Source organism: Oncorhynchus gorbuscha, linkage group LG19 (genome assembly GCF_021184085.1).
Source record: "Oncorhynchus gorbuscha isolate QuinsamMale2020 ecotype Even-year linkage group LG19, OgorEven_v1.0, whole genome shotgun sequence".
In the NCBI taxonomy this organism is placed as follows: domain Eukaryota; kingdom Metazoa; phylum Chordata; class Actinopteri; order Salmoniformes; family Salmonidae; genus Oncorhynchus; species Oncorhynchus gorbuscha.
Genome location: NC_060191.1, coordinates 19,227,685 through 19,240,501, shown reverse-complemented (window position 1 = coordinate 19,240,501; position 12,817 = coordinate 19,227,685). Strand labels below are relative to the sequence as shown.

Here is a 12,817-nt window from a genome sequence, read left to right as displayed (position 1 = left end):
CTTCCATCAGACATAACTCACCCACCCACACCCTGCCTTTTAGTTTTAACACTTCCATCAGACAAAACTCACCCACCCTGCGTTTTAGTTTTAACACTTCCATCAGACATAACTCACCCACCCACACCCTGCCTTTTAGTTTTAACACTTCCATCAGACATAACTCACCCACCCTGCCTTTTAGTTTTAACACTTCCATCAGACATAACTCACCCACCCACACCCTGCCTTTTAGTTTTAACACTTCCATCAGACAAAACTCACCCACCCTGCATTTTAGTTTTAACACTTCCATCAGACATAACCCACCCACAACCTGCCTTTTAGTTTGAACACTTCCATCAGACATAACTCACCCACCCTGCCTTTTAGTTTTAACACTTCCATCAGACATAACCCACCCACCCTGCCTTTTAGTTTTAACACTTCCATCAGACATAACCCACCCACCCTGCCTTTTAGTTTTAACACTTCCATCAGACATAACTCACCCACCCACACCCTGCCTTTTAGTTATAACACTTCCATCAGACATAACCCACCCACCCTGCCTTTTAGTTATAACACTTCCATCAGACATAACTCACCCACCCTGCCTTTTAGTTTTAACACTTCCATCAGACAAAACTCACCCACCCTGCCTTTTAGTTTTAACACTTCCATCAGACATAACTCACCCACCCACACCCTGCCTTTTAGTTATAACACTTCCATCAGACATAACTCACCCACCCACACCCTGCCTTTTAGTTATAACACTTCCATCAGACATAACTCACCCACCCTGCCTTTTAGTTTTAACACTTCCATCAGACATAACCCACCCACCCTGCCTTTTAGTTTTAACACTTCCATCAGACATAACTCACCCACCCTGCCTTTTAGTTTTAACACTTCCATCAGACAAAACTCACCCACCCTGCCTTTTAGTTTTAACACTTCCATCAGACATAACTCACCCACCCTGCCTTTTAGTTATAACACTTCCATCAGACATAACCCACCCACCCACCCTGCCTTTTAGTTATAACACTTCCATCAGACATAACTCACCCACCCTGCCTTTTAGTTTTAACACTTCCATCAGACATAACCCACCCACCCTGCCTTTTAGTTTTAACACTTCCATCAGACATAACTCACCCACCCTGCCTTTTAGTTTTAACACTTCCATCAGACATAACTCACCCACCCTGCCTTTTAGTTTTAACACTTCCATCAGACATAACCCACCCACCCTGCCTTTTATTTTTAACACTTCCATCAGACATAACTCACCCACCCTGCCTTTTATTTTTAACACTTCCATCAGACATAACTCACCCACCCTGCCTTTTAGTTTTAACACTTCCATCAGACATAACTCACCCACCCTGCCTTTTAGTTTTAACACTTCCATCAGACATAACCCACCCACCCTGCCTTTTATTTTTAACACTTCCATCAGACATAACTCACCCACCCTGCCTTTTAGTTTTAACACTTCCATCAGACAAAACTCACCCACCCTGCCTTTTAGTTTTAACACTTCCATCAGACATAACTCACCCACCCTGCCTTTTAGTTATAACACTTCCATCAGACATAACTCACCCACCCACACCCTGCCTTTTAGTTATAACACTTCCATCAGACATAACTCACCCACCCTGCCTTTTAGTTTTAACACTTCCATCAGACATAACCCACCCACCCTGCCTTTTAGTTTTAACACTTCCATCAGACATAACTCACCCACCCTGCCTTTTAGTTTTAACACTTCCATCAGACATAACTCACCCACCCTGCCTTTTAGTTTTAACACTTCCATCAGACATAACCCACCCACCCTGCCTTTTATTTTTAACACTTCCATCAGACATAACTCACCCACCCTGCCTTTTAGTTTTGCACTTCCATTCACCCACCCTGCCTTTTAGTTTTAACACTTCCATCAGACATAACCCACCCACCCTGCCTTTTATTTTTAACACTTCCATCAGACATAACTCACCCACCCTGCCTTTTAGTTTTAACACTTCCATCAGACATAACTCACCCACCCTGCCTTTTAGTTTTAACACTTCCATCAGACATAACTCACCCACCCTGCCTTTTAGTTTTAACACTTCCATCAGACATAACTCACCCACCCTGCCTTTTAGTTTTAACACTTCCATCAGACATAACTCACCCACCCTGCCTTTTAGTTTTAACACTTCCATCAGACATAACTCACCCACCCTGCCTTTTAGTTTTAACACTTCCATCAGACATAACTCACCCACCCTGCCTTTTAGTTTTAACACTTCCATCAGACATAACTCACCCACCCTGCGTTTTAGTTTTAACACTTCCATCAGACATAACTCACCCACCCTGCCTTTTAGTTTTAACACTTCCATCAGACATAACTCACCCACCCTGCCTTTTAGTTATAACACTTCCATCAGACATAACTCACCCACCCACACCCTGCCTTTTAGTTATAACACTTCCATCAGACATAACTCACCCACCCTGCCTTTTAGTTATAACACTTCCATCAGACATAACTCACCCACCCTGCCTTTTAGTTATAACACTTCCATCAGACATAACTCACCCACCCACACCCTGCCTTTTAGTTATAACACTTCCATCAGACATAACTCACCCACCCTGCCTTTTAGTTTTAACACTTCCATCAGACATAACCCACCCACCCTGCCTTTTAGTTTTAACACTTCCATCAGACATAACTCACCCACCCTGCCTTTTAGTTATAACACTTCCATCAGACATAACCCACCCACCCTGCCTTTTAGTTTTAACACTTCCATCAGACATAACTCACCCACCCTGCCTTTTAGTTTTAACACTTCCATCAGACATAACCCACCCACCCTGCCTTTTAGTTTTAACACTTCCATCAGACATAACTCACCCACCCTGCCTTTTAGTTTTAACACTTCCATCAGACAAAACTCACCCACCCACACCCTGCCTTTTAGTTTTAACACTTCCATCAGACAAAACTCACCCACCCTGCCTTTTAGTTATAACACTTCCCAGCTGCTCTATGAGCTTTTCTGCCAGTCTGTGTGTTTGTGTATACTTTGACTCTGTGCAATTTTGTGTGCTTCGTGTGTGTATGTGTGCGCTCGTGACTGTGCGTGCGAGCATGTATGTTTGTCTGTGTGTGTATGTGTTTGCGTTGGCCAATCCTGAGGCTCCCTGTGGAATTCACACACCATCGTTCCACCACATCCTCAGCCAATGGCAGTGTGCGGATGAATCCAACATCCCAGCAGGCTTAGGGAGGCAGAGAAAAATATTGACACGCCCTCTTTGTGCCCTCTCTTCCCCCCTTACCCCTCTCTCCCTACCTGAAGTGTGCCCTTCCTCTCTCCTCTCCAGATAAATTATTTGGTAAAGGTGAGCAGGAGTGTATTCATCGTCAGAACGGTGTAAAAATGCTATAAAACACAAAGTGGTGTTAATGTCAGCTAGAGAGAGAGAGAGTGCGACACAGTCTGGCTGTTCTAATCGTGTGTGTGTGCGTGTGTGTAGTCGTGTGTGCGTGGGTGTGTGTGTGAGAGAGAGAAAGAAAGAAAGAAAGAGAGAAAGAAAGAAAGGAATGGTGAGGTCATTGAGTTGGTCCTCTCAAGCTTGGACCAAAGCGACAGAATTGGTTTCCATGGCAACGATGCCCCCTCTGTCTGAGGCTGCATTTGTAAAGACCCTCCAGCAACAGGGAGGAGAGGAGCGATAGGAGAGAGGTGAGAGAGAAGAGGAGAGAGAGGACTGGGGGAACGATGTGAAACATTTTCTGGAGAGAGAGGGGGAATAAGCCAGACAGAGAGGGGGAGAGGTTGATGCCAGAAAAAGAGATATAAAGGGAACAAAAGGGAAAGAGGGTGGGGTGGGGGGGCTGTATAAAAATATATTTAGAAAGGGCAAACGGGTTTTAGAGGAATAGAGATAGACCTCTATCTCAGTGCCCAGCTCTCTCAACCACACCATCACCTCTTGTCCTGTGGTGTGATGGACACTGTGCTCTCTCTTCCCAGAGACAAGCCTGAACACACACCCACGCACGCACGCACGCATGCATGCATACACACACACCCCCACACACATGCACACAGAAACACACACAAACAGTCAAACCCAGAGTGGCCCCCAGGGAAAGGAGTCCTCAAGTTTCATTGGTGTTGATTGGAGATGGTGGAAATGAAAGAGATGAGGGTAGAAACATAACAGATTCATTAGAGACCTTGTTCGGTCTGCTAAAATGCCAAATAACAATCCCTAATGTAACGGACGTCAAGCTGTTCCATAACAAGTACCACTTTCTCCTGATTGGTCAAGCCAAGGCTCGAACCCAGGCACAATTGAGGAGCAAGTTGCTGAGCTCTAGCTCATGCAGGTTGAGTGATTTTATATTCCCTGTCCATCCCAAGGACACACAAACGTTTCAGCTTTACACCTTCTTCAGTGTGTGTATGTGTGTGTTTGTGCAAAGCGTAAACATTTTGTCTGAGAAAGGTGCAAAGCCAATAGGTCTTCTCGTTTGAACCATGGGTGCTGTGTTGTTCTCTGACATTACAGAGACTGAGGGAGAGATAGAGAGAATGTGTTAAGTGCTGTTGTAGCTGCTTGTCTGCTGTTCATTCCCATAGCCAAACATTTCCTCTGTAGTGGTTTGAATATTTCTCTGTCCCTATTGATGGGAAAGGGGTCCTCCATCCCCCATCTACCCAACCAAAGGTCCCACAGCCTGAGAAGGGCCCTACAATACCAGACTCTGTCCAATCAGTCGACAACTCTCTCAATGATTACTCCGACAAAGGCATGGCATCGGAGAGGCCTCCTTTGAGACTCGTTGAGAATGCTGTCCGGTATGAAAAATGATGTGTGAACGGGGAATGTAACAGAGGGTGTGTGTGTGTGTGTGCACGTGTGTGTGTAAGGAAGAAAGATAGTTATTTGTGTGTTTGGCATGAGTGGTGAGAGAAGAGTTTTCGTTTTGTGTGTTTCAGCTGCAGTTCTGTGAGAACGCAAACTACAGGATCCATGCAAGCTGCAGGTGTGTGTGTGTGTGTGTGTGTGTGTGTGTGTGTGTGTGTGTGTGTGTGTGTGTGTGTGTGTGTGTGTGTGTGTGTGTGTGTGTGTGTGTGTGTGTGTGTGTGTGTGTGTGTGTGTGTGTGTGTGTGTGTGTGTGTGTGTGTGTGTGTGTGTGTGTGTGTGTGTGAGAGCAACCTAAGGAGCTACCAAGATGTAATAAGCCATGCAAGAGTTGGAGAGGGAAAGGGACAATATTGGTCAGGAAAACACAGGGACAAAGGTGTCATGTTAAAAAGGTTTATTTCAACAACTCAGATTTTGTTCTCTGTTTTGAAGTCTGTATTCCCAAAAAAGTACAAAATAAAACAAGTACATCAAAGGATTAGAAATCACATCAATGAAAATGAAGACACATTGTGTTGTTTCTTTTATATCAATCCAAGCATTTTTTTCATATATTTATACATACTCACTTAATTAGTCAGACAAACATTGAAACCTCTCAGTAACTTTTATATTTTTTTACAATGTTTAACTTCTTTTTTAAAACTCCATATGATTTTTTTCTTTTTACAAAATACACCAATGCAGGCAGGGGAATATGAGTGTAAATGTGAGTGTGTGTATGTACATATATGTGTGTGTTTGTGTGTTCTGGTGTGTCGGTTTGTGTGTTCTAGTGTGTGTATGTGCGTGCGGGCAGGGGGTAAGGGGGAGCAGAGTGACAGCAACGAAGGGGCAGCGCAGCGAGGCAGGGGGCGTGATTGGGCGTAAGGGGTCGCTATAGGCGGTGGCAGGTCGGGGGGGAGTTTCAGCTGGGGTGGTGTGTTTTTTTTTTTTTTGCAGCGGCGTGGGCCGCTTGGTGGCAGTGTTGCCGTGTTGTAGACGGTGGTTGGCTGGTGGTAGCAGTTGTAGGCGTGGTGGCTGGGATAGAGAGCAGGACTGGAGCTCTCATCCCGACCCAGGCTTCTACATCATGTTGTTCTGCAGTGAGTTTACCTCCGAGGAGTTCTCCTCGCCCAGTACCTTGTGGTTCTCGTGTTTGGGGGTCAGGGAGTTGTGGATGTTCAGGGAGTCGTCCTCCTTGGGCACCGGGGCCTTCACGGGGTCCTCCAGCTTGTTCTGGGCATTAGGATCATCCTGCCAGGGACGGACGGACAGATGGACGGAGGGAAGAGAAAACACAGTTAGGCCCACCCAGTCAGACCGCACAAAACTGTTATAAACCAAACCCTCCCTCTAGTCTACCATGTGGTCTTTTGTTGCATCCTGTTATTGGGACTGTCACAGCATTGGCCAATAGATGGCCTTCAACCAATCAATTTATAGACCCTTATAGACAGACCGCTGCTTTTGCATATTTTCATTCCCTTAAAGAGATGACAATATCTGAAATACCATCTTAACATCTTCAAATATTAGAGCCTCTAACTCCACCTGTTACCACCCCTCTCCCCTCTACCCCTCTCTGTAATCCGATTTAATATATTGTTTGGATATAAATATCCCAAAATCGCATATTATCCTCACACTACCTGACTATCCGTCAATGGAAGAGAGCTGTGAGTCAGCTAACTGTAAAAAAGACCCATGTACTTTGGCCGTGGCTATCCAATTGTTCCAACATCATGCTCTCTTTGCACATTTGTTTTGGTTGAAGTGACATAGAGGTGATTGGAGAACTGTATGAGCGACTCCCTCCCACCCTTCATAACCCACCAACAAGCACCCCATCCAGGCCAACCGGGAAGCGCATGCATATCCACATGCAAGAACCCCCCCCACCATCACTCATCCAGCCCCCTTCACCTCGATACTGTCCCAATTAAAACACAATGAGCTGTGCCCTCATTGGCATTAAACACATTGTCTGTGGAACCACCTTCATACATACCTACAGTACAGCTGGAGCTGGAAAAACAATGCATTTTAGGACACAACTCTGTTTCACTTCAATTCATCCTTTTGGCTGCATTTAATTAAGGTCAAGAACAAGAATGGATTGGTATTCATTTGAACCTGATATTCCTAGCCTGTTATCCTGATTAATATTGCATAGCTTCATCGACCCTGCTGTGTTGAGGTAGAAGTGTCTGCCTGTGCTCAGGCTGACTGACAGACACACACATGCACACACATATACAAACACACACGCATATACACACAGTCACACACACGCGCAAGCACACACGCACGCACACACACAGGCACGTGCACACACACAGGCACGCGCACACACACAGGCACGCGCACACACACAGGCACGCACACACGCGCACACACACACACACACAGGCACGCGCACTGCAGACCCTGAGGGCTGTGCCATTACGAAACAGAGCTGAATGCTTGTTATTCAATGGCACACAAAAGGGATGGCGAGAGCATTTACCCATTGGCTGATGGCCTAGATAGTAACTTCGGGCAGGACGTGGGGATACGTCACTTCCATGGTTACAGGATAGGGGCCATCTTTCCTTCCGTCAGCGTGAAACTGGAAAATGTGTTTGTTTGTTTGCTGTTGTTTTCCATTGTATTGGGGAACGAGGGTGAGAGGGACTTTGTGGGGAGTTTTTGAAACAGAGATATACGGGGTGTTGAGATGGATGAAGATGAAACATGGACAGATCTTTGTATCCTTCCTGCTTTATGCCTGTGTGTGTGTGTGTGTGTGTGTGTGTGTGTGTGTGTGTGTGTGTGTGTGTGTGTGTGTGTGTGTGTGTGTGTGTGTGTGTGTGTGTGTGTGTGTGTGTGTGTGTGTGTGTGTGTGTGTGTGTGTGTGTGTGTGTGTGTGTGTGTGTGTGTGTGTGTGTGTGTGTGTGTGTGTGTGTGTGTGTGTGTGTGTGTGTGTGTGTTCAGAGTTGATGTGAGTGTGTCTGGAACAAAAACTTTGTGTGTGTGTGTGTTCAGAGTTGATGTGAGTGTGTCTTGAATTGCTTCTTTGTGTGTGTGTGTGTGTGTGTGTGTGTGTGTGTGTGTGTGTGTGTGTGTGTGTGTGTGTGTGTGTGTGTGTGTGTGTGTGTGTGTGTGTGTGTGTGTGTGTGTGTATATGTATCTGTGTATGCGTAGTAGAGGAAGGACACGAAGAGGGTGGGACAGGACTGAGTCAAACGATTTGTTACAGATAGATAGAGAGCCTCAATGGTCTTCACTGGCACGGCACAGTACAGTATGGCTCAGCACAGCACAGCAAAGCACAGCCTACGGGGCAGGACTGGACAATAGGGACACCGGTACTATACATCCCGGGACTTTAATCCACAGCACATGACTGGCATGTCAACATTACAAGGACATGTCAGTATTATGAAAACATGTTACTGAGTATCAGTACAATCCTATCATAATCACTTTATCAAAGTAATATTAATTCAATCAATACATAACACATAAACATATACATGTATGAATTACTCTAAATATAGACGTTTACTTATCATCTTTATCATTTTGTCAATTGACTGAGTTAGAATGGAATTGACACAAGCCATAGTTAAATATATGCTGTAAACCAGCATGGTCCATAAAATGACAAGTATTAATGTTGATAGGAGATTATGGGTAAACGGATACAATCCACTGTACTCGGTCCATGTAATGCTGAAAATAGAGAAACTATTCTCCCTCCAACAATATTTCACTCTCTAGTTGTATTATCTGTGTTTCTGCATATATTATAGTGTTTTTATACATGTTGGATTGTGTACCGTTTCTGACCATGTGTTTATCTGAAGAGAGAGTCTCTGTCTAACGAGATTTCTCTGGTTTCAGTCTACTGCAGTGTTTTCTCTTCTGCTAAGAACTCATGTGGGAAGGGTCGATATCCCCTTTCTGAAGGACACTACAAAATCGTACTGCTACTGGACTGCTACAATGCTTATCTCTGTGCCATTTAACCTAGATAAGACTGTACATTTCACATTTTAAATTCTGTTTATTTCGTAGTTGTTATTTTAAGAGCCCACAATATGTAAAGATATGTATCATGTCTAAAATCAGCATTTACTCGAATCCGGAAATGATCCATTAAGAGGCAAACTTAACTTAAAAACTGACTTTAGATCAGCATTTAGAAGTAACAGCACTAGGTTCTGACTAGCCAAGTTTGGGGCCGTGGATTGGTCCGTTGAGTTGAGAAAGGGTGACTGACAGGGTCACAGTACAACGAGAGCCGTTTAAGGGAGAGGGGACGGGCCATCTGAGGGGGTTTATCTTACCTCACTGTCGGGCTCCTCTTTGGTCTTACACTCCCAAGTGTATCTGCTCATGGTTTTCTGAAGGGGGGGAAGAGGGTTATATACATAACATCCTCAGAGAGAGAGAGAAGAGGAGAGGAGAGACCTAGTAAGGGGAACTTCCTAAGGATGATAGCTGATATTCCCAGCTCACATTGAGAGGTAGAGACTGTCTTGCCCATATAAGGACACTGAAGGATTTGTCTCAGTAACAATGGTGCTTTGTGGCCTTCACATTACCATAGTAAATGTTAGATGAAACTTTTCTGGGGGTACCGTGTTGACATAGAGGATAGAGAGATGTACTAATACATTGACTTGGAGCTGTAGAGCTAAGCTGCAAACCCAGGTTGAGACTCAAAGAGCAGAGCTATCCTGTTTCAGTGATTAGAAGATGTCTGGAAGATGGGGGTGTTATATGGTGTTTGTCTGGGAGATGGGGGTGTTATATGGTGTTTGTCTGGGAGATGGGGGTGTTATATGGTGTTTGTCTGGGAGATGGGGGTGTTATATGGTGTTTGTCTGGGAGATGGGGGTGTTATATGGTGTTTGTCTGGGAGATGGGGGTGTTATATGGTGTTTGTCTGGGAGATGGGGGTGTTATATGGTGTTTGTCTGGGAGATGGGGTGTTATATGGTGTTTGTCTGGGAGATGGGGGTGTTATATGGTGTTTGTCTGGGAGATGGGGGTGTTATATGGTGTTTGTCTGGGAGATGGGGGTGTTATATGGTGTTTGTCTGGGAGATGGGGGTGTTATATGGTGTTTGTCTGGGAGATGGGGGTGTTATATGGTGTTTGTCTGGGAGATGGGGGTGTTATATGGTGTTTGTCTGGGAGATGGGGGTGTTATATGGTGTTTGTCTGGGAGATGGGGGTGTTATATGGTGTTTGTCTGGGAGATGGGGGTGTTATATGGTGTTTGTCTGGGAGATGGGGGTGTTATATGGTGTTTGTCTGGAAGATGGGGGTGTTATATGGTGTTTGTCTGGGAGATGGGGGTGTTATATGGTGTTTGTCTGGGAGATGGGGGTGTTATGGGGGTGTTATATGGTGTTTGTCTGGGAGATGGGGGTGTTATATGGTGTTTGTCTGGGAGATGGGGGTGTTATATGGTGTTTGTCTGGGAGATGGGGGTGTTATATGGTGTTTGTCTGGGAGATGGGGGTGTTATATGGTGTTTGTCTGGGAGATGGGGGTGTTATATGGTGTTTGTCTGGGAGATGGGGGTGTTATATGGTGTTTGTCTGGGAGATGGGGGTGTTATATGGTGTTTGTCTGGGAGATGGGGGTGTTATATGGTGTTTTATTTGGTTGGGGATGATATTGGGTTGTGGTTACGGTTAGTAGTGTTCTGTATCATGGTATGAACCACGGCAATATGATGCCCCCCAAGTTGTCGCTATATTATATTTACAGGAACATTATCGCAATTACCCGGAAGGAAGAATAACACTGCATCTACAAACAAACAAAGAAACGAGCAAAAGAAAGCTAAGTGAAGCAATTTGCTTGTGGTTATACCAAGTACGACGACCAGAACTATTTGATGAGTTGTGAGAATGTGGCGCCACATCGTATGTCGTAGCACTACTTCTACTCATGCTGCTACGACCATGTTAGCGCTATGCTACCCCATGCTTCCGTTAGTTGTGCAGCTAGGTCTATACTCTCCCCCGCCACCTACAGGCAGCAGGGGGACGTTGCATCTCAAATGCTTATCCTGACTTAATAGCCCCGCCCACCGTGCACACATCTCGCACACCATCCGCTATCAACCTGATAATAACCCCATAAGCTAAATACATTTAATGCCCCCAGATTCACCCCCACCACCCCCCCAAAGCTCTATTATCAACCAATCAAGAGACCTTCACTTTTCTAACCTATCCAGCCCAAGTCAGGATAAACGAGTGAAACAGACGGACAGAGATACAGAGGCAGAGCGACAGACAGGCTGCTGCAGCGGCTGACATGGCCACCGGGGGGGGGGCACCATGTGAGCGATAGAGCAGGCATGCAGTGACATACCGATCGAAGGGAGAGCAGATCAGGGATAGATGGGGTGGAGGGGGTTACAGTGAGGGCTATAGGAGTTCTCTCTTGGTCAAGTCTTAGCCTAGGCAGATAGGCAGAACTGACCAGACCACCGGGTCAGGCAGATGTATAGGTAACATCAACTTATTTCACATCTACAGTGTGTGTACATGCATGTGTGTTTTTGTGTCACCTTCAAGTGGGATCAATAGCTAACAAAAAAACTCAACCAATAACTGACAATAAATAAGCAATGCACAGTAGAGACTTTACAGCCACGTTGTTGCTATGGTAACAGTGTTGCCTCAGTAACCGGGAGTAGTACTACGCCTGTAGACTTGTCCCATAGCGAAGGAGAACGCCCCCACTGTAACACCCGCCTTGTACCCCGGAGAGGTGACACTCAAGCCCATGCGGAGGAGGGAAGGAAGAAAAGGGTGAGAGAGAGACGAGAACCACGTTACCTGACAGATAATGTTATCATAGTAAGCCAAAGCACGGGCATGAGGGACGTTAGGAGGGGTGTCGCACAGTTTCCTTACATTTGGGTGGGAGCCTTCAGCGATGGTGGACAGGGAGAAATTATCATTGTGCTGCTCCGATGGAGGCCGGTACTTACTGCTGGGAAGAGGAGGAGGACAGGGAGGGGACCAGAGACGAGAGGAAGGGAGGACAGGGAGGGGACCAGAGATGAGAGGAAGGGAGGACAGGGAGGGGACCAGAGACGAGAGGAAGGGAGGACAGGGAGTGGACCAGAGACGAGAGGAAGGGAGGACAGGGAGGGGACCAGAGACGAGAGGAAGGGAGGACAGGGAGGGGACCAGAGACGTGAGGAAGGGAGGACAGGGAGGGGACCAGAGACGAGAGGGAGGGAGGACAGGGAGGGGACCAGAGACGAGAGGAAGGGAGGACAGGGAGGGGACCAGAGACGAGAGGAAGGGAGGACAGGGAGGGGACCAGAGGAAGGGAGGACAGGGAGGGGACCAGAGGAAGGGAGGACAGGGAGGGGACCAGAGACGAGAGGAAGGGACGACAGTGAGGGGACCAGAGACGAGAGGAAGGGAGGACAGGGAGGGGACCCAGAGACGAGAGGAAGGGAGGACAGGGAGGGGACCAGAGACGAGAGGAAGGGAGGACAGGGAGGGGACCAGAGACGAAAGGAAGGGAGGACAGGGAGGGGACCAGAGACGAGAGGAAGGGAGGACAGGGAGGGGACCAGAGACGAGAGGAAGGGAGGACAGGGAGGGGACCAGAGACGAGAGGAAGGGAGGACAGGGAAGGGACCAGAGGAAGGGAGGACAGGGAGGGGACCAGAGGAAGGGAGGACAGGGAGGGGACCAGAGACGAGAGGAAGGGACGACAGTGAGGGGACCAGAGACGAGAGGAAGGGAGGACAGGGAGGGGACCCAGAGACGAGAGGAAGGGAGGACAGGGAGGGGACCAGAGACGAGAGGGAGGACAGGGAGGGGACCAGAGACGAGAGGAAGGGAGGACAGGGAGGGGACCAGAGACGAGAGGA

General features: G+C 46.8%; 1 protein-coding gene across 12 annotated transcripts in view; it reads right to left on the bottom strand.

Moving 5' to 3' along the window:
• Window positions 1-5,311: 5,311 nt before the first annotated feature.
• The window catches only part of cspg5a (chondroitin sulfate proteoglycan 5a), a 44,712-nt gene continuing 37,206 nt past the window's right edge, over window positions 5,312-12,817 (bottom strand). Inside the window, exons 4-7 of one of the 12 annotated variants that reach the window (XM_046316114.1) lie at window positions 11,763-11,919; window positions 9,246-9,302; window positions 7,421-7,522; window positions 6,030-6,168 (exon numbers count right to left, since the gene is read on the bottom strand). In XM_046316114.1, coding sequence (XP_046172070.1) covers window positions 7,436-7,522; window positions 9,246-9,302; window positions 11,763-11,919 — 301 coding nt within the window. In that variant the 3' untranslated portion in view covers window positions 6,030-6,168; window positions 7,421-7,435. Of the gene's footprint in view, window positions 6,169-7,420; window positions 7,523-9,245; window positions 9,303-11,762; window positions 11,920-12,817 lie in introns of all 12 variants that reach the window. The other 11 variants (XM_046316117.1, XM_046316108.1, XM_046316112.1 and 8 more) reach the window with 11 other exon arrangements.